General features: G+C 42.0%; 1 protein-coding gene across 7 annotated transcripts in view; it reads left to right on the forward strand.

Annotated features, from left to right (window-relative positions):
- Positions 1–20,850, forward strand: part of stard13b (StAR related lipid transfer domain containing 13b) — a 68,128-nt gene extending 47,278 nt beyond the window's left edge. For all 7 annotated transcript variants that reach the window (XM_077565624.1, XM_077565629.1, XM_077565631.1 and 4 more), the window contains 13 exons: positions 6,242–6,313; positions 7,842–7,923; positions 10,176–10,239; positions 11,840–13,149; positions 13,232–13,402; positions 14,130–14,289; positions 14,527–14,725; positions 14,814–15,027; positions 16,901–17,015; positions 17,090–17,311; positions 18,507–18,724; positions 19,433–19,609; positions 19,851–20,850. In XM_077565624.1, the coding sequence (XP_077421750.1) occupies positions 6,242–6,313; positions 7,842–7,923; positions 10,176–10,239; positions 11,840–13,149; positions 13,232–13,402; positions 14,130–14,289; positions 14,527–14,725; positions 14,814–15,027; positions 16,901–17,015; positions 17,090–17,311; positions 18,507–18,724; positions 19,433–19,609; positions 19,851–19,968 (3,122 nt within the window). In that variant the 3' untranslated portion in view covers positions 19,969–20,850. The remainder of the gene's footprint in view (positions 1–6,241; positions 6,314–7,841; positions 7,924–10,175; positions 10,240–11,839; positions 13,150–13,231; positions 13,403–14,129; positions 14,290–14,526; positions 14,726–14,813; positions 15,028–16,900; positions 17,016–17,089; positions 17,312–18,506; positions 18,725–19,432; positions 19,610–19,850) is intronic.
- The last annotated feature ends 312 nt before the right edge of the window (positions 20,851–21,162 follow it).

Consider the following 21,162-nt stretch of genomic DNA (forward strand, 5'->3'; position numbering starts at 1 on the left):
CCTGTACTGGGGGAATTCCAGTCACAACACAGCAGACACACAACAAAATTTAGCCGTAATAAATTCAATAATAATGCATATATTTGTGGAGACTTGGGGTCATGTTGTATTTTACAATTTTAAAAATGTGCAGAATTTCAAAAGTTACTTCATGTTAAAGATGGGATGGCTCTAAATATGGAAAGAAAAATGCACTGACGTCTTACTAATGCAATTATGCCATCTAGTGGCAGAAATTTGACCTCAACACAAATCAATATCACACACGTTTTTTTACAGTAAAGCACATCATTTTAATTTTAACTCAATTTTAGGAATTATTATTAAATTACTGTATCAATGACTAAAAGAGGCGGCCATATTTCTATTAGTTTAACGTTGTTTTCCACTTTTACATTAACAAGTGTATGAAAAATTTGAATATTTTTTTTTATTGTGCATTTTATTGTACATTTGAAACAGAAACAAAATTTGTGATTAATCGTGAGTTAATTATTGAAGTCCTGCGATTTTAATATTAATCGCCTGGCACCCCTTCTCAGTACTGAAATGTTACCCTGTCACCATAAAATTAGAAAATGGTGTGTATGGCATTGAATCAGTCACATGACTTGGCCAAGTCAAGTCAGTTCACGACACCATTCGGAGGTTACAAATGTCACGCAAGGAACTCGTTTTGTTATTATTTTAATCCCATAATCATTAGGGGTGGGAACCTTTGACTGTCTCATGTTTCGATTCGGATTTTTGGGTCTGCGATTCGATTCAGAATCAATTTTTGATTCAAAATGAATGATTTCTGCTTCAATTTATAGATGTGCAAAAAAATCATCATGATCTTCTCCAGTCTGACTCGCTAATGCTAATTAGCGCGCTACTCGCGGCACTTTTATCTCTCAAAAGAACGGCTATTCAAACAAAAAAACGCTTCATGAATGTATACAGAGAAGCATCTTAACATTGCTCACCGGCATATGATCTTCCTACGCTGCAAAAAAAACAACAATTTTAATTTGAATAACTTGATCGCGACTTTCTTTTTCTACTCTCTAATGTGGCTACAACTTAACAGTGTATCAGAAGGCGTGGAACCACGCTGCCCCTAAGTGGCCAAACCGGGTACAACATGAACAGCGCTCCAGATAAAGGCACACACAAACAAGGGCAAGAAAGTGTAAAGTAATTTAAATAAAATTTATTTTGGGACATTTAAGATCGATTCTGAATTGTACTAAATGAGAATCGTGATTCTAATGAGAATCCTTTTTTTTTTTTTTTGCACACCCCTAATAATTGTAATGTTGCATACAAAAAAAAAAAAAAAAAAGTCACCCTCTCAGACAGTAGCACACATCTCAGGACATTCTGTGCCATTGTGTCCCGTCCAAACGAGTCTTGCATCTCTTGTGGACTCGTAACCCTAGACCGCACACAGGTTGCGAGCGTAGTGGTTCGAGCAAAACACAAGCTCTCATTCTTTGGCATCGTGCCCGCCCGCCCGCCCCAGCCTTTTATCCATGGGAGATTTCCTCGGAGAGAGGATGAGAGGACAGAATGTCTCCGTGTCGCGTTACAGAATGCCAAACATGGAGGAATTCCCAGCTCGTGTTACTACTTTGGAGGGTTGTGGGGGGGGGGGGGGGGGCTGCTGGACGGAACAATACGGGACGGGACGGGTGGGATATTAAGCACCTGGGAGGGAGAAGCGGCTGAACAGAAGCTCTTGACATGTTGCTGATGCAGGTGTGAACGCCGCAGATAGGAACAGACCTTGTTGACGCGGTCAACAGTGGATCTTTTTTTTTTTTAAGTCTTCCAAGGACGGACCTGGATGTGGGGGGCTCGGGGGGGTGACTGCTAATATTTATTCAGTTGTTGGTCAGGGCTGGAGAGCAAAGTCACTTTTCATTGATTTGTCCGCCGTCACACGCTTGTGAAGCAACGCAGGTGAGTCCCGGCCGGGGGTGGTTTGGAGGGGTGTCGAAAGCGGGGGGGGGGGGGGGGGTGGCCTCTCGGGCGGGCGGGCGATATTGTGCCACCAATGGTTGCGGCTCGAGTTACGGCCGTTGCGTGACAGCGGTGTGAGACGTCAGAAGCGGGATCCGTCCGTGGGATGTTGGATTTTGCTTGCTTGCGATCGGAAGTAGCTTCGGTAAGCAAACTGCTGGGAAATGATCTTCAAATTTCACTTCATTGGTCTCAAAATGTTGTTTACTACAAAAAAATTGAATTTGAGTTTGTCAGTGAAAGCCAGAACGATTCAATGTAGTCCACGAGAAGAGAAACGCTAACCTGTAATTGGACCGCAAATTATTATTTACGATCTCTGTACTCAATTCCTGCAAGGATATCAGCTTTCAGATTTCACACTTTGTAAATCAATTCATGAGCAATTTGAGACAAGATTGTCGTTGTCTACAATTTGTTTTAATAAAATGCCTTGGATTTAAAAATGGGAGCTACTGGTCGAATGGCGTTTCCAATTCTCTCTTCATTAAATGAGCTTAAATTTTACCAAGATGGGCAAAACACGAAATATGTTAAGTTTAAGTTTAAGAGTGACGTAATGAAGTGTGTATATTTGAGGAAGTTTGCTTAAAATTCACCAATTCGCAGGTGGCCTTGTTATATCAGATACAAAATCTGTATCCGTTTGAATATTTTATTGGAATTTTGTTCTACTTTTTTTGTTTTTCAACATGAAGCCTCTTTAATTTAGTCTTGGACACATTTATTCCCACGGCTCCCTCTAGTGGTATGCCAAATAATTAAAGGGATCAACTTGACTCATTGAGCCATTTTCAGCAGTAAAAAAAAAATGAATATTTTGTCCAGAATGAATTTGATAACTTCATTATTTTTCATGTAGAATTAATACCTTTAAAAAAACGATTTTTTGCACTTGCTGTCGACTGAAGATGACATCAGCCGTGCTGAGGAAGCAGGTAACGACCAATCGTGGCTCATTTTGCTAACCAAACCCTGAACACACACAGGTGAGCCATGATTGGTTGTTACCTGCTTCCTCAGCACGGCTGATGTCATCTTCTGTCGACAGCAAGTGGAAGAATTTGTTTTTCATTCTGGACCAAGTATTCACTTTTTTACTGCTGAAAATGGCTCAACGTGAAATGTTGAAACTGTAATGGAATGGATTTTAATGTTGGTAATGATGGTGGCACTTGGCGAGTCAATTTTTTTAGTTTTTTTTGAGCTGGTACTTGGCGTAAAAAAAAAAAAAAAAACAAGTTACTCAGATTTTTTTTGTTCATGCATCTATCAGGGATGTGATTTTTCCGCTAATTCGCGGAATTCCGCTTTTTTTTATCTCCAAAAATAAAAATTTCAAATTTTCGTTTATTTTTTTTTTTTTTTTTTAGTAGTTCATTGTGTATGCACGTGACTCCGACAGATAACATCTTCTGCTATAACAAAGACATTTGTGGTATGCTCTAATATGAGTTACTTTTCATTTGGTCATGATACAATTATTTGTTCATGAAATTTGAACCCCTCAACATTATTTATGTGTTAACTTAGTAATCACATTAGTTAGATATGATGATATTCTCAGTGATAGTTTTTAACTCTTTGACTGCCAAAAACGTTAAATAACGTTTAGTAAAATCCTATGGAGGAGTGCCAAAGACGTTAAAAGACGTTTTTTTCAAAACAGGTGAAACTAACCATTTTCTATTGTTGATTACTGAAAAAAGGAATAAGGTAGAAACAAACTTTTTTTTTCTGATGAAAGATGAGAGTCCAATCTTTTTTTGGTAGTATGTGTGTTTCCATAGTCCAAATACATAATTTTCTATGGACCTTGAAAGATCAGTCAAAATGCTTAAAATCGGCTGGCACCCACGGCATCCCTTTTCTGAAAACGTCTGGCAGTCAAAGAGTTAAAAGCAAAGGCAGTCCAATGTTTTTGAATGTGACTGATTTTGAGTTGACCTAAACTGCCATTTTATATGGGATAGTTCAATATACATTGAAATTTTATGCTGTTGTTTTGTCTATTTCTTTGTCACGTGAGTGCATTGAAAGTACTTAAAAACACGGAAAACCCATGAGCTCCGGGGGGCCGGCGGCCCCCAGACCCCCGGCTAAATTTTCAGATAATTTCACTTTGGTCAAATCAGATCCCTGATCTATATTTTGGAACACTGTGTTTGGGGACGATGTTTGTCCTGTAACGCTGTTGCGTCAGCCAATGTTTCTCACCAGTGGCAGTTAAATAGCCGTGTTAGCATTCATGTGAAGGTGCCACAACCGTTTGTTTCTTTGACGACGGCGGCGGCAAACGCGCGGTCACGTCAGCTTGATGTCTTCATATTGCGCTCGTTGTATTGACTGTGAGTTTTCAAGCCAAGTCGTCCTCGTGAACAGTGCTGCTCATTAGACTGTTTTACGCTAAGCAAAATGACCTCTGACCTCACCGAGAACATTTCAGAAAGTGCACCAAAAAAAATGGCTGAATTTGTGAATTACAAAAAAAAAAAAAAAACCCCACAGAACAGTCCTAACATTTAAAAAGTACTTCTCAAGCCCACCTCACATAAAGACATCAAAATGCAGACTATTTCTATTTCAACGATAATACAACATTTTGAATAAAAAATAAGGCGTGCTGGTAACATGCAGCCGTTAATGTTGTCTGTGTGCACTCGCTGGCCCCAGAATAATCAATAGCAAATAGCGAGGGGTCAAACCCAAGGCCCATCACATCATTTCATGTGGCCCACTAAAGTAAATAGTGCGACGACTTTTGCTTCTCGCCAAATTGGCAGGAAATCTGTGCTGGAATTGCAATTTCTCTTCACTGACTGGTGTTGCGAGGAATTCTTTGCACTCAATTCTTTCCTAACATAAATTAAATGATAGCGTTATACGAAGCTACATGCTTGCCACTGTTTTCCATGAGTTCTGATTTTTCAATGTTAATTTGTTTCGGAAAAACAGGCCATTGTGGTTTTCACATTTCAAAAAAAAAGACATAAATGACATTTATAAGGCCGTCCAATAAATCCAGCCCAGATAACTCTTTGACTGCCAAAAACGTTAAATCCTATGGAGGAGTGCCAAAGACGTTAAAAGACGTTTTTTTCAAAACAGAGGTGAAAGTAACCATTTTCTATTGTTGATTACTCAAAAACGGAATAAGGTAGAAACAAACTTTTTTTTCTGATGGAAGATGAGAGTCCAATCTTTTTTTGGCAGTATGTGCGTTTCCATAGTCCAAACACATAATTTTCTATGGACCTTGAAAGATCAGTCAAAATGCTTAAAATCGGCTGGCACCCACGGCATCCCTTTTCTGAAAACGTCTGGCAGTCAAAGAGATAATAAGGCTCCTTTTTGATCACTTTAGCTCATTTGCAGGGGTGTCGGCGTGCATAACTTGTAAGCATGTAACTCAAAATATCTGGAGGTTTTTTTAGTTCTATTTTTAATCCTAAAAAGCCTGAACCATGAAATATATGAGAGGAATTTCCGATTCTTTGTAAATAGAGTATTTATTGGTCCTTTTGAACAAACAAACACCTTTTTTTTTTTCCCCACATATGACTTTTGATTTGTGTCATATTTGTTACATCCGGTCACAATGCTGAATTCAAAGTTGTACATTTATAATTGTCAAAGATATAATAAATGGATTTTCATATGGGCGTGTTCGGATCACATATTTGGTTGTGGGGAGACCGTTGGCTTATTCAAGACAAGACAAGACAGAAACACAGAAAAAAAATGTGCCGTAATCGAGGGCAGTGCAATTAATCGAAATTCAATTACAATTTCAATTATTACTCGCCACAATTGCAAAATCAGCAAATCGTAAAAAAAAAAAAAAAAAAAAAAAAAAGCTTATTAATACTCATTTTGAGTTGTTTGAATTTATACATTTCACCTTTTTAAAATTTTAAAATAACAAATGTAATCAATTTTTTTTCATCCAAAAGGAACTTGCATAATTCTGTTAAAAATTTTTTTTATTTGTCTTAAAAATTCTCTTGTTTTGTACCAAAAAATAAATGATCGTCTTGATCGTGATTTTAATTATTACCAAAAATAATTGTGATGAATGTATTCTTCATAATCGAGCGGCCCTACTGTAATCCATGATCATTGGGTTGTTTTTGCTCTCAGCGAGTCACAAACGCAAAACAAGACAAAGAAAAAGAAGCTAAATATGGATGAATGTCTCGTCAACGTTCTGTACGCCGTGTCCTTGTGTTCACAGAAGTCGAGGCGAAGGAGGCGTGCGACTGGCTGCGGGCCGCCGGGTTTCCTCAATACGCTCAGCTCTTTGAAGGTAAATGTGGAAAAACTCGTCACAAAGTAGGAAAGGCCGCCGACCGGGTTCAAGGTAGACTTGAAGATCGAACCCCACCGGCAGAGCTTTTTATTTGAGGCCATTATCGCGGGTGTGAAACAAACCGCTGTTCGCGAGCTGAATGCGGCACAGAAGGTCGTCTTGTGGCTCGGGCCACAATTCCACGCATTCGTGGGCCGCGCGCGCCGCGCGGCTCATTGAAGTCGTCCACGCGTTCTGGAGCCCACCAGACGAGACAAAACATGGCCAACATCTGCTTCGGGTTTCAACCGAAATATAAGAAATACAGGGTTCACATTGCAATTGATCTGGTTTTCAAGCCATTCACTCCCAGCCATTTTCACTGAAGCAACCCCCTTCGCTCCCGGCTGTTTTGCTGGATTTTGACTGGCTTTGCAAAGCCCACAGAATATTGTGCTCTAAAAACATGGAACCTACCAAAAGAAATATTAGAGTCTCTTCTTTCATCAGGAAAAAAAAACATTTCTATCTGTTTCTGTTTTGCAGCAATTAGCATAAGAATATAGCTAAGTCTGATCATTATTCACAAACCTGTTTAAAACACTAGGAAAAAGAGCTTTTTTGCAACATGGCCCTGGTTGATCTCTTATACTCTGCTGCCACCTGCTGGCCGTTTTTGTAATAACTACCATTGCTTTAAGCGTCCTCTTCAGGTCAGAGGCTGCATCAAAGCCTCCTTTTTGATCTAGTATAAAAAAATTTATTATTTTTTTTAAAAACTTGCGTTTTTGAGACCATGGTAATATAAAATAAAATGGAACGTATCGAACCCGTTTTTGGGAGCAAATGACTTCAATGGATTTGTACATTACTATGAGGTGTGTCAGAAAAGTTCCAGGACTTTGATGAATATGAGTATTGTATGAATTTTTTATTTTATTTTAACCTGAAACCGCTAGTTTTAAGCCTTAAGCAAGCATCCTCCCCGTCGGCAGATCTGTTGGTCAAGAGGCGATGGCGGGTCTGCGATACAACTCCAACAGCGCAGTTCACTGTTGCTTGAACCCGACCTCTTGTCCGGAGGCTAAGCTGAGACGGTTCCTTGACAGGAAATCGTTGCGCAAATCAGCTAAGAGCGAGTTTCTTTGTCGACGTGATCGTCTCTTACAAATCGCGCTGCAGATGAAATCCATTATTAAGATGCAACGGCGCCGCTTCAAAGCCAGGAAGTCCGACGAACAGGCCGAGCCTTGTTTCAGTCTGAGCGGTCATCGCTGCCTGCCGGCCCGCTTTTCATACGAAGTTAATGACTTTACATGAATGCGGCGGAATGTCGGATTCAGAGATTCTGGAAGCGCTCCACCAAGTTATGTAAGAGAAGAGCCGAACCCGGGGAAACACGTAACCATCCCGCGCACGCAGGCAAATGTTGTCCCTTCTCATTAGCATGAAATGCTACGCGAGTGTCACAGTTGGCTTGCGGGAATACGCCGCCACTCGCTTGGACTCTCGCTCTTCTAATCTGATTGTTTTCTTCGCCTTCAAGATTCTCAGTTCCCAATTGACATCAGCCCCGTCAAACGAGACCATGACTTTCTGGACAAAGATCTCGTCGAGCCTCTTTGCAGGTAAATACATCAAATGTGTCCGTGTTTCAATGTGCTTGTGCTTGAAAAACGAATCATTAACAGTCAGATTGGGAATACGAATAAAAATGGCGCTACATGAGACGGACCCGTCCTAACTACACTCACGAAATGTATACGGAAGAGGATTAGGACCAGTGAAGAGAAAAAAAAAAAGGTTGGCTGGATTCTTTAGTCAGAATTTCGCACTTTAAAGTCAGAATTTTGACTTTAAAGTTGTCATTGACTTTATTCTCAGAATTCTCACTTTATTCTATTCTGACTTCTGAATTATTTTTTTAAAGTCTGACTTTAAAGTGAGAATTCTGAATTTTTCTCAGAATTATCACATTAGTCAGAATTCTGACTTTAATCTCTGAATTTTGACCTTAAAGTGAGAATCCAAATTTTTTCTCAGAATGATCACTTTAATCTCAGAATTCTCACTTTGAAGTTTGAATTTAATCTGACTTCAATCTCAGAATTCTGACTATTCTGAGAATAAAGTGGGAATTCTGAGAATGAAGTCAGAATTCTCATTGACTTTATTCTCAGAATTCTCACTTTTGTTCTATTCTGACTTTATTCTCAGAATTCTCACTTTAAAGTCACAATTGTGAGAATAAAGCCAGAATCCTGCCAACCTTTTTTTTTCTCTTCACCGGCCCTAATCCTCTTCCGTACATTTATTTATACGAGGGACTTAAAGCATAGAACTCATTGTGCTCAACAAACACAAGATGTGCGCTACTTGTCCATTTTAGACCTTTTTTTTTTTTTTTTTTTAACAACGTCAAAGTGCATTAAGCCATAAAAAGTGTGGCTCAATATCACTCCATTATGTCAGAGGACAGAGCTTCTCTTCCAAGAAGACTAAAAAAAAGAAAAAAGAGCTTGTCGCCACGGTAACCATAGTGACAATGAAGAGAGGAAAAAGCTGGAGGAGTGCGAGGGCGCTTTGCACCGCACGACATTCTGTGACTCCAAACAGCCCTAAAGCAACTCATCTAAATTCCAAAGTGGCCACGGGGCCAAATGGAACACCAGCGGAAAGTGTTCCAACTGCAGTGTGATTCCAGCCTTCCGCACCGTTGCTATGGTAACATTTGGAGTGAAGCAGTTCCGACCAGTCTTGCGGTACCAAAATAAATAGCGCCCAAACTGCCTTTTATTTCGGTTGATATTTCATGTATGCCCTGTGGGATCCCCTTTTGAAGAAGTCTCCAGTTTTAGCAGTCTCATTCAAAGCTCTTTGGGCCTTTTGGACTAAGGGGCAATCCTCTCTTTAGCCCCCTGGGGTCTTGCTATGTGTAGGAATAATCATGGGGACTTGTTTGGTTAACTCCGATAGTTACTGTCTGTGTCATATGCATCAATCATATTGAAAATAAAGATGGTTCTTTGGGTCACAGAGTTCTTGAGTTTTGTTCTCCATCATATTCAGTCCTCACAAATGTTGAGGTTACTAAAGGCATACAAAGAACTCGTTTGTACAGCTCGTAAGCAGATGTGGTAAATCCAAGTCCAGAAAGTAAAAACCCTGCCACAGTTTGGCTTTAGCCCCAGATGCTAGCTAGCAAGCTTCCTAGCTAGCTCCCATGGTGCTCGTTTACCTGCTAGGGCGCTAGCTAGCTAGGTAGCATCAGGGGTTAAAGCCAAACTGTGGCAGGGTTTTTTACTTTTAGGCGCTAGCTAGCGACCTCCCTAGCTAGCTCCCTGGGTGCTCATTTACTTGCTAGGGAGCTAGCTAGCTAGCACAAGTGGCTAAAGCCAAATTGTGGCAGGGTTTTTACTTTAGCCCCAGATGCTAGCTAGCAAGCTTCCTAGCTAGCTCCCATGGTGCTCGTTTACCTGATAGGGCGCTAGCTAGCTAGGTAGCATCAGGGGTTAAAGCCAAACTGTGGCAGGGTTTTTTACTTTTAGGCGCTAGCTAGCGACCTCCCTAGCTAGCTCCCTGGGTGCTCGTTTACATGCTAGGGAGCTAGCTAGCTAGCACAAGTGGCTAAAGCCAAACTGTGGCAGGGTTTTTACTTTTAGGCGCTAGCTAGCGAGCTCCCTGGGTGCTCGTTTACTTGCTAGGGAGCTAGCTAGCTAGCACAAGGGGCTAAAGCCAAACTGTGGCAGGGTTTTTACTTTCTGGACCTGGATTTGCCACCTTTGCGAGTCGTAAGAATAAGTTCAGTCACTGCAGTTCTCATGAAATGACAAATGATGTATTTCTGTTGCATGCTGATATTTTTTTTTCCCCTTTTCAGGCGACTCAACACCTTAAATAAGTGTGCCTCCTTGAAACTTGATGTGAACCTCCCCAAAAAAAAAGTAAGTGTTCAATGGGATTATGCTTTTAATAATTCATAAGGATTTCTTCTTCAAGGCGAATTTAATGTTTTTCAATCTTTGAATGTGTCAAAATGTCCATGCCTGTTATTAGATATTATTCATAGTCTTATTTAAATCAAGCAAAAAAAATAACACTTTGAAATACAGCCTATGATATTTTTATTAGCATGCTCTATTTTTGGCAATGTATTTTCAAAGGAGTAATGTTGCATCACTGTTTCCTGATTGTGTAATGTTATTAAATCTGAGCAGACGCTTCCTCCAGCGAGTCCCTGCATGTCACGCTCATTGTCCTTCCTGGTAATAATGATACACTGTCAGTAATCCGATACATGACAGCCTAACCTATTTACAGCGTAAATAGGTTTCTGACTGGCAATACAGAGGCCAAATGTGCTAGTAAACAGAACATTTTGTAGAGTAAATTTTACTCTTACAGAGTCTATTTGGTCCCACTCTAAACAGTCAAATGTACACTTGTAAGAGAGTAAAATATTCAGAGTAATTTTACTCAAAAGTATTTTTAGCGCTGTCAAAGTTAAATATTTAAACTCATTTTTACTGCATACAACAGCGTTTGCCTATTTCATGAAACAACTATTAGAGATTTTTTACTCAGTAATTCTATGTACATTTTGCAAGGACAGATTCTGACAAAATTTTGCTAATTTATTTAAAAATAAATAAAGTCACTCAAGGGTTCAGGAACAAACCCACAACTACAGGTTGGTAGACAATCTATTCACTGAGCCATGCCGCTCCTACTGTGTAAGTATATTGCGAGTGTCAGCAGGAACCTTCGTACCTCCAAGACCAAAAACCAGGTTTATGGTCTCCTTTTGGATATTAGCATACAGTAGAAGTGGCATAGCTCAGGTGTTAGAGTGGCAAGAGTCCCAAGCTGAAGTCCATGAGCTTGTTACTCTTGTGTAATTTTGAAAAACAAAAAACTAATAAAACATACTCAAAAAAAAATTATAATTCTAAAATTTACTTAGAATTTCTGAGTGAATAAAACTTATTAGGTTTTTGTCACAGGATTGGCCAATTCTCTCATACACAGTAAAAACTACTTTGAGTAAAATTTATTTTACTCTCTTCCAAGTGTAAATATTACTATGTTTTAAGTGTTACCAAATAGACTCTGTTTAGAGTAAAACTTACTCTACAAAATTTACTGTGTATGAAAGTTAGAGGTGGCAAAACCAGGTCCGGAAAGTAAAAACCCTGCTACAGTTTGGCTTTAGCTAGCTAGCTCCCTAGCAGGTAAACGAGCGCCGTGGGAGCTAGCTAGGGAGCAAGCTAGCTAACACCTGAAAATAAAAACCCTGCCACAGTGTGGCTTTAGTCCCTGATGCTACCTAGCTAGTTAGCTCCCTAGCAGGTAAACGAGCACCATGGGAGCTAGCTAGCTAGCACCTGGGGCTAAAGTCAAACTGTGGCAGGGTTTTTACTTTCTGGACTTGGATTTGCCACCTCTGATGAGTGGCGCACCCTCATTAAAGTGCCGTCTCTATTCTTGATGGTCTTCAAATTGCACTGTTCCAACTTTGTGATTTTCTGATCTATCTTTCACAAGAACGAAGACTCTGATGAGGAAGACCTGTTTGCCATTAGTGACAAATGGACGTTTGAATGGAGCAGCCGACGCTGGTCCAGGCTGCAGGACATTGACGGCCTTCTGGGAAACCAAGGATTAGATCCGTCCGCTGGGGACAACGTGCCTCTCCGAACCACAACCAGCAGCGAAAGTCTTGTAACGGACCTCAGCGAGCCAGAAGTATCCTCAGTACACAGCGAAAGCAGCGGCGGCAGCGGTCGTCAGGGTCTCAGCACCGAAGACTCGGATTCCGTAGCCATGCCGGACTTGACGTCGCTTACAATGTCTCATCTCGCAAAAGACATCAGCCATTACGGCTCGCTGCCTCACAAGCACGGCAAGACCAGCCGCACCCGCGCCAAAGACTTCTTGAGACGCATGGAGACGCTGCGCTCCCGAGGGGCGCTCACGAGGGGCCGTAAGACGTTGGTCATCAGTTCGCCGGTGCCGCAGCGGGAAGCCGGCGCCCTCAAGACGCTGCCGTGCGCGGAGATCATGAACGGAGACGGCGGCGCTCCGCAGCTGCCGTCCCACAAGGTTCCGTCCCGGTCTGGCAGCGAAGGGAGCGGCCATTCCAGCGGAAGCGCAGGCAGCACGCCCAGCCTGAAAGAGCGCACGTCGTACCGGGCCCACCACAAGCGCAGCGGCATGTATCTCGAAGACGTCGACATCTTCTCAGGCAAGCAAGTTGCAGAACAAAATCGCATCAATGAATTCTGCTCCTACGAGGACCTGGTGGTCCACATTCCCACTGACCACAAGCCAGGAACCTTCCCCAAAGCGCTGTCCATCGAAAGCTTATCGCCGACCAACGGGGCCTCCATCAACTGGCACACGGGCAGCGTGCACCTGGACTCGCCGCTCATTTCCTGCCGCCGGGAAGCCCGGCCCGTCACGCGGTGCTGTTCTCGAGGGAGCCGCGTCAGCGTTTACGACAACGTCCCCGGCTCGCATCTCTACGCCAGCACTGGCGACCTCATCGATCTGGAGAAAGAAGACCTGTTCCCTCACCTGGACGACATCCTGATGCACGTCAGCGGTTTGCAGCAGATCGTCGACCACTGGTCCCAAAATGTACTTCCGGGTGGGGACGCGGCGTCGCGGGTTGGCGACACGCTCGGCCTTCAGTCTTTAAGTCAGATCACGCTGGACTTTGAGGCGGATTCTGTGACCGAAAGCCAGACGGCGCCGAGTGCCGGGGATGGACTTTCTCTTTCAGACATTGAAGCGACGAGACTCAGGGACAGACGAGACTCGGGTGTGGGGGCTTCCCTTACCAGACCTAATCGGTAAGACTTGAGTTGAAACGATGATTATTATTATTATCGGAGGACGTTCTTCCTGACTTTGCTGTGTCTTTTGTTGCTGAAGGTTACGATGGCCCAGCTTTCAGATATCCAATCGTCTCAGCCACTCGGTGGCGTCGTTGCAGATAACAAACCAGTCGGCAGGCCAGCTGAGTTTGTTGCAGAAGTTCTCTCTGCTCCGTCTTACCGCCATCATGGAAAAATACTCCTTGTCAAACAAACATGGCTGGACCTGGTCAGCATCTTTTAATCACTTCAAGAAGGATTTTTTTTTTGACCATAATGTGTTCTAAGCATGACATTCTGATTAATATTACATTTGTGGGGTTATGCAACAAAATCCAGCCATTTTTTATCCATCTCAGGGGGCGGCCATTTTACCACTTGCTGTCGACTTAATGTTGCTCGGGCAACGACCAATCACAGCTCACCTGTTTTCTGAAGCTGAGCTGTGATTGGTTGTTACCTGAGACTTGAGCAACCGTGATGTCATTTTCACTCACCAAGTGGCCGCTTTGTGATAGTGACAAAAATGACTGGATTTTGCTGCTTAACTCATATTTCACTAACACAATATTAACCAGAATATCGTATTTAGACTAGTGGGGATGCATAGTAAACTGCCAAATTAAAAAATAAAAGACTAAATAAATAAATAAGTGGGGAAAAACAGATAAAAAATATAATTCCAAAATTAAATAAAAATAATAATATGTATATTGTATTATTTTTTGTATTTAATTTTTTTATTATATTTTTTATACCCATTTTTATTTTCACTTTTATTCATTTTTTGACTTATTTAGTCATTTATTTATTTTTATTTTGGCAGTTTTGGTCCTCCATAGCGTAGAACATATTATTGTCAAAAATGTTTTGTTTTTATTGACTTGCCCTTTAACAATATTGAATGTGTAAAATGTATGTGTGCGACTTGTCAAATGTGCTTTTGTCCCTCCTAGGGCCGTACCAAAATTTATGAAGAGAATGAAGGTCCCGGACTACAAGGACAAGAACGTGTTTGGCGTCCCCCTCATAGTTCACGTGCAGCGTTCTGGACAGCCGCTGCCCCTCGGCCTGCAGCAGGCCCTGCGCTACCTGAGGAGCCAGTGTCTTGACCAGGTGAGTCCGAGTGCACGTCCTCAGGTTGTATTTGTGCAAGTGACGTAACAAGCGATCGACGTTATCTAATGCACATAATGGCGTGTACGGTTTCCCCCGAACAATGGCGCCGGCTCTTCCACAATACAAAAGACGCATGGCAAACAATGCGGACAATGAAAGTGCGTGACCTCGCTCTCACGTCACGCCGCCGGCCGCCCTCGTCTGATATCGGCGACATGTTTGTCTCGCTGCTAGGTGGGACTCTTTCGCAAATCGGGGGTCAAGTCCAGAATTCAAGCGCTCAGGCAGTTGAACGAAAGCTCCCCGGACAACGTCAAATACGACGAGCAGTCGGCTTACGACGTGGCCGACATGGTCAAACAATTCTTCCGGGATCTGCCGGAGCCGCTGCTCACCAGCAAGCTGGGGGAGACCTTCCTCCATATTTACCAATGTGAGGACGCCGCACTCCGCCTTGACACGCCGGCGCCCGCTTTATGAGGTCACATTGATGATACAAAGAAATGTTTTGAAACACGCAGATGTACCCAAGGACCAAAGATTGCAGGCCGTCCAGGCCGCCATTATGTTGATGTCGGATGAAAACCGAGAGGTGCTGCAGACGCTGCTTTGTTTCCTGAGCGATGTGACGTCCTCGGTGGAGGAAAACCAGATGACGCCCATGAACATTGCGGTGTGCCTGGCGCCCTCCCTTTTCCACCTCAACATACTCAAGAAAGACAATCTCTCCCCGAGGTAAATGCTAACCAGACGCCGTCGCTTTCTGTGGCTGGGTATCGATTCTAATTTCCTCAATCGATTCAATTTTGATTTTTCCTGATTCGATTGGCTTCAGTTCAATCCGAAATTAACTCACTTGCTCCCAAAAACGTATAAATACGTTCTATTTTAAAGACGTATTTATACGTTTTAAAAAAAAGAAGATTTTTTTTCTCAACTGAACAAAATGCATGAAGCAATGGTAGTTATGAGATCAACCAGGGCCATGTTGAAAAAAAAGCTAATTTACTCAAAGTTCTAAATAGATTCATGAATAATGATGAAACGGAAACAGATAGAAACTTTTTTGTTCCTGATGAAACAAGAGACTGTAATCTTTCTTATGGTAGTTTCCATGGTTTTACAGCAATAAAACACAATATTCTGCGGGCCTTGCGAAATCAGTCCAAATCCAGTAAAATAGCCGGGAGCGAAGGGGGTTGCTTCAGTGAAAATGGCTGCGAGTGAATGAGTTAATTATGGAACATCAATTCTTTTTGAATATCAAGGACATGATTCAAAACTCCACAAACATTAAATTCCAAATGAAATTTTGCGGCGGCAGTAACTGGTTAAATGATTGAGCTTCATAATGAAAGTAAGACGTAAGACTTAAGTGTTACTACACAAACAATGATATCAGCAAGGATGAGATGAAAATATTCTCATAATTCTAATTCAATAATTATGAATATAAATTAAAAAGTCTTAAAAAGCAGTAAGTCGGGTCTTTCATAAATGCAAGAAAATAAATCATGTGAACAGTAAATTTTAAGAAAACAGTAAGATACAAAATAAGCCTATAAAATTCTATTTTCTTGAATTTGAATTTATGGTATTAAAATAATCGATTCATGGTTTTATGAATCGATATGTAGAAATAATATTTACGTTTAAAACAAACTGAAAAGAGAAAGATAATCATTGTTTTTGTGTTTTTGTATTGTAAAAACAGTATTTGGGTTTTTCGCGGGCCTCTTTGAGCAGGTTTGTTTTGGGGGGAAATCATTATTTTCAGTACAAAACTTTAGGGAAATATTTATGTGCTTATCACATGCTGATGATCCTGGAAGATTTTTGTTATAATTTGTAAACAAAGCTGTCAATTCTTTACTTGATTGAATTTAAAAGATTTTTTTTTTTTTTTACGCTTATATTTTCTCTTTCACAGCAAATGAATATCGACTTGAAATATCGGTTGTTGGCCTCCTTGACTACTAATAATCTTAACTCTTTGACTGCCAGACGTTTTCAGAAAAGGGATGCCGTGGGTGCCAGCCGATTTAAGCATTTTTGACTGATCTTTCAAGGTCCACAGAAAATTATGTGTTTGGACTATGGAAACACACATACTACCAAATGAAAGATTGGACTCTCATCTTTCATCAGAAAAAAAAAGTTTGTTTCTACCATATTCCGTTTTTCAGTAATCAACAATAGAAAATGGTTAGTTTCACCTCTGTTTTGAAACAAACGTCTTTTAACGTCTTTGGCACTCCTCCATAGGATTTTACTAAACGTTAGTTAACGTTTTTGGCAGTCAAAGAGTTAAAAAAAAAAAACATATGGGCTATCACTGGCGCATGCTGTGAACTCCTCATTCATTATCTTCATCCACGACTCCATAAACAGACTTAAACGAGGTGACAGAGTTTTCGAAGCCTTCTTTGAAAAGGACGAGCGCTCTGTTTGAAGCGCAGTTTTATGACATCATGCTGTGTTCATACAAAGCAAGCTTTTAATTGAGCGCTATGAAGTTGAGGCGTCCTGCCAAGCGAAGCTTTATAAAGTCTTGATGGTCCACCTTGCTTCTTTGGCCTAATGGAATTTGTGTTCCCGCAACGCTCAGGGCAATGCAGAAGAAGTACGCCAGTGGAAGGCCAGACCAGAAGGACCTGAATGAGAATTTAGCCGCGACGCAAGGTCTCGCTCACATGATCACCGAGTGCAACCGTCTCTTTGAGGTACAACAGCCGCCGGGTGTTTTTGTCTTCCGGCTCGCATGTTTTTTTTACGACCGCTCGCGTTTGTCATTTAGATCCCGCACGAAATGGTGACCCAGTCCCGCAACTCGTACGTGGAGGCCGACCTGCACGCGCCCACGTTTGACGAGCTCTTCAAGCGGCTGGAGGACGACGACGGAACGCACGAGAACCACCTCGAGGGGAGGCTGGGAAACCTGCTCAAAGAGGCCCGCGAAAAATCCAAATACTGGGTGTCCTGTAGCAGCGCCGATAACACGGAGCTCTTCTACAAAAAGGTGCACGTTCAATACTTTGATTGATAGATAGATCGATAGCGCTGGATGGATGGATGGATGGATGGTTAGATCGATAGCTCTGGATAGATAGATGGATGGATGGATGGACGGACGGATGGATGGACGGATGGACAGATGGATAGATAGACAGATAGCGCTGGGTAGATGGATGGACGGATGGATGGACGGCTGGATGGATGGATGGACGGACGGATGGATGGATGGATAGATAGATCGATAGCTCTGGATAGATGGATGGACGGACGGACGGCTGGATGGACGGACAGACGGATGGATGGATGGACGGATGATGGACAGATGGATGGATGGATGGATAGATAGACAGATATCGCTGGATAGATGGGTGGATGGATGGATGGACGGATGGATGGATGTATGGACAGACGGATGGACAGATGGATGGATGGATGGATAGATCGATAGCTCTGGATAGATAGATGGCTGGATGGACGGATGGACAGATGGATGGATGGATAGATCGATAGCTCTGGATGGATGGATGGACGGACGGATGGATGGATGGATGGACGGATGGATGGATGGATGGATAGATAGACAGATAGCGCTGGATAGATGGATGGATGGACGGATGGATGGATGTATGGACGGACGGATGGACAGATGGATGGATGGATGGATCGATAGCTCTGGATAGATAGATGGATGGACGGACGGATGGATGGATGGACGGATGGACAGATGGATGTATTGATGGATAGATCGATAGCTCTGGATAGATGGATGGATGGATGGACGGATGGACGGATGGATGGATGGACGGATGGACGGATGAACAGATGGATGGATGGATAGATAGACAGATAGTGCTGGATAGATGGGTGGGTGGATGGATGGATAGATAGATAGAGCTGGATAGCGCTGGATAGATGATGGATGGATGGACGGACGGATGCACAGATGGATGGATAGATAGATAGATAGCGCTGGATAGATAGATAGATGGACGGACGGACGGACGTACGGACGGATGGACAGATGGATGGAGCGCTGAATAGATGGATATCTGGATGGATGAATGGACGGATAAATAGCGCTAGAGATAGCACTAGATTGATAGCGCTATTAGCTAGATTGATAGCTAGTTAGCTAGCTAGCTAGCTAGATGATTTACCATATAGTTACTGTGCGTCACATTAGTTTGTCTCATGTCCAGGTGGGTGACGGGAACCCGCTGAGACGCTGGAGGGTTTCCGTGGAGGTGGAAGCGCCGCCGTCGGTGGTGTTGAACCGCGTGCTGCGAGAGCGCCACCTGTGGGATGTTGACTTGCTGCAGTGGAAAGTGAGCGAGACGCTGGACAAGCAGACGGAGGTGTTTCAGTACGTCCTCAATCGGATGCCGCCTCACCCCAGCCGAGACTTTGTGGTTCTCAGGTACGTTTTGAAACACGACGCAATCATCAGATCTTTTTTTGGGGGGGGGATTTAAAAACGGATTTCTCACGATAGTTATTAGACAGATTTAGCACTAAAAATTAGGGCTGGGTTTAAAATATCGAATAATCGATATCGAATCGATTTTCCTTTTCAAACCTGATATTGATTCATAAAACCATGAATCATTTGTTTTTATTTCTCTTGTTCCCATAAATTCATAAGAAAATAGAATTATTTTAAAAGCCAATTTGTTTTTTGTATCTTGGAATTTCCTGTTCACATGAATTGAAAAGTCTTTTCTTACATTCATGAAGGACTTGACTTATTTGCCAATTATTAATGACAAATTGACAATTATTATTATTATTATTGTTACAATTCATATCAATTATTTGGCTTTCAAATTAGCCGACTAGATTGTGCAACTTACCCCGTTCAAAGCAGGTTCCAAAAATTCACAACTTTTTTTTTTTTTTTTTGCTTCTAAAATGATTGCTGGCTGTGTCACAATTGTTTGGTAATTTTGTGTATTTGAGCAAATGCAGCATTTCGATACTCACTCAACAACCCATGGCCAAAGTTTTCTCCGTTTACAGTGCAGGTCAAATGATACAAATTCGGATTACGTCACTATCGTCGTAACTTTACTGAACTCTGTCATATTGCCCCCCCCCCCCACCAACCCACCCCCTTCCCCCATCCAAGGTCATGGAGGACAGACTTGCCCAAAGGCGCATGTTCCCTGGTTTCGGTATCCATCGAGCACGAGGGTTGTCCTCCCGTCGGAGCGGTACGAGCTATTGTCCTGGAGTCCAATTACCTGCTCGAACCCTGCGGCTCTGGGAAGTCCAGGCTGACTCACATTTGCAGAGTGGATCTCAAGTAAGTCCAAATTATTTCGACATATATTTTCAACCAGAGCCTGTCAGTAAAATCCAGTTACAGGAGGTCTTCGGGTTACCAGTTCTGGGTCTTATGTTGGCGACGTAACCCAAAGTTGCATGCGAGTCCGTAGACGATCGCTAAGCTGCAATAAAGCAGTCGTAACGAGTCCGAATTGCAGGAATGACAAGAAGCCCTCGTACTTGGATGTCTGCGACCTAAAGTGGCGTTTGTCTTTCAGGGGACGGACTCCGGAATGGTACAACAAAGCCTTTGGCCATCTTTGTGCCGCGGAAGCTGCTCGCATCCGCAACTCCTTTCAGCCGCTCATCGCGGAAGGTCCCGAGACCAAAATCTGAAACTCTTGAGCCTTTTCCCGCCGTTGGGAAGTCAAAGAGCAACGTTTAAACCCCCAAAACGAAGGCACAGTTGACTATCTTGTTTTTATATATATATATATTGTATTGCGCAATAACAAATGAGAGCATCTTATAGGTGTTGAGCGTATTTACTCATTGGGAAATTAATCATCCTGCCAAATTGTCAAATTGAATTGACTTTGATATCAGAAAACCTCCATCGTATAATGTTGTGTGTGTCTTATCTATTAATGTTAATTACTCTTGTAATATACTGTACAATGTCTAGGACATTTAAGCTCTCATACGCTTCTGGGAAGCATGTCGTGTACATAATAATAATTTTACAATTTAAAGCTATAATTATTATTGTATGTGTGAATATAGTGTACATGCAATGTATATATTGGATAATTGTGAAGGGATTCATAGAATGGTCATTTCCTATATAATGAGTCATTCTTCAAATGTAAACTGGTTTTACTTGTGTATTGAAATGAAAGTGTTTTTGTTCAACTTGGACCTCGTATGCTTGTGACTGACTTAAGGTTTGACTTGATCATACCTGCTTCTAGGGTGACAACAAAAGACGTGTGTTTGTTACGAAATAAAACGGTCAGAATAATAGCATTGTTGTGTTCCATATAAGCAAACACATGAGTCAGAGGATGCAAGTATTTGTGCAATTAGCGGAGTTCAACTCAAGCACTTGTCTGATTAAGTAGAGGGGGCCCTCTACTGGTGACTTGTAGATTACACTCGAAATTGAAAAGAGAAATCACGAGATCATGTCACAATATTACAGATTAGTGTAACATTTTCAAGATAATATAATGCAAATCTTAGTTATTCAATAAACATATGCTTGAAAAATTCAGCAAAGGTAATAGTTGGGAGTTTGTCTATATATATATTTTTGAAAAAAACATACCAGTCAGCTCATCATAATTTGACATTCATATTGACAATATTTACACTGAACACACGGTGTGACCCCGCGACTCTTGTTGGGAATAAACAGTTTGGAAGACGAACATTGCGTGACAAGTTCCGCATCACTGCTGATCACTTTAGACAGACCATGACTGTATTCGGCGCTGTTGACGTCACAAGACACCCCCCCCCCCCCCCTCCTCCTCCTCCTTTGCGACAGATCATCTTAATGAGGTCATCAAATGCTGTCTTGTCAGTCAC

The sequence above is a fragment of the Vanacampus margaritifer genome, chromosome 5, assembly GCF_051991255.1.
Source record: "Vanacampus margaritifer isolate UIUO_Vmar chromosome 5, RoL_Vmar_1.0, whole genome shotgun sequence".
NCBI lineage: Eukaryota > Metazoa > Chordata > Actinopteri > Syngnathiformes > Syngnathidae > Vanacampus > Vanacampus margaritifer.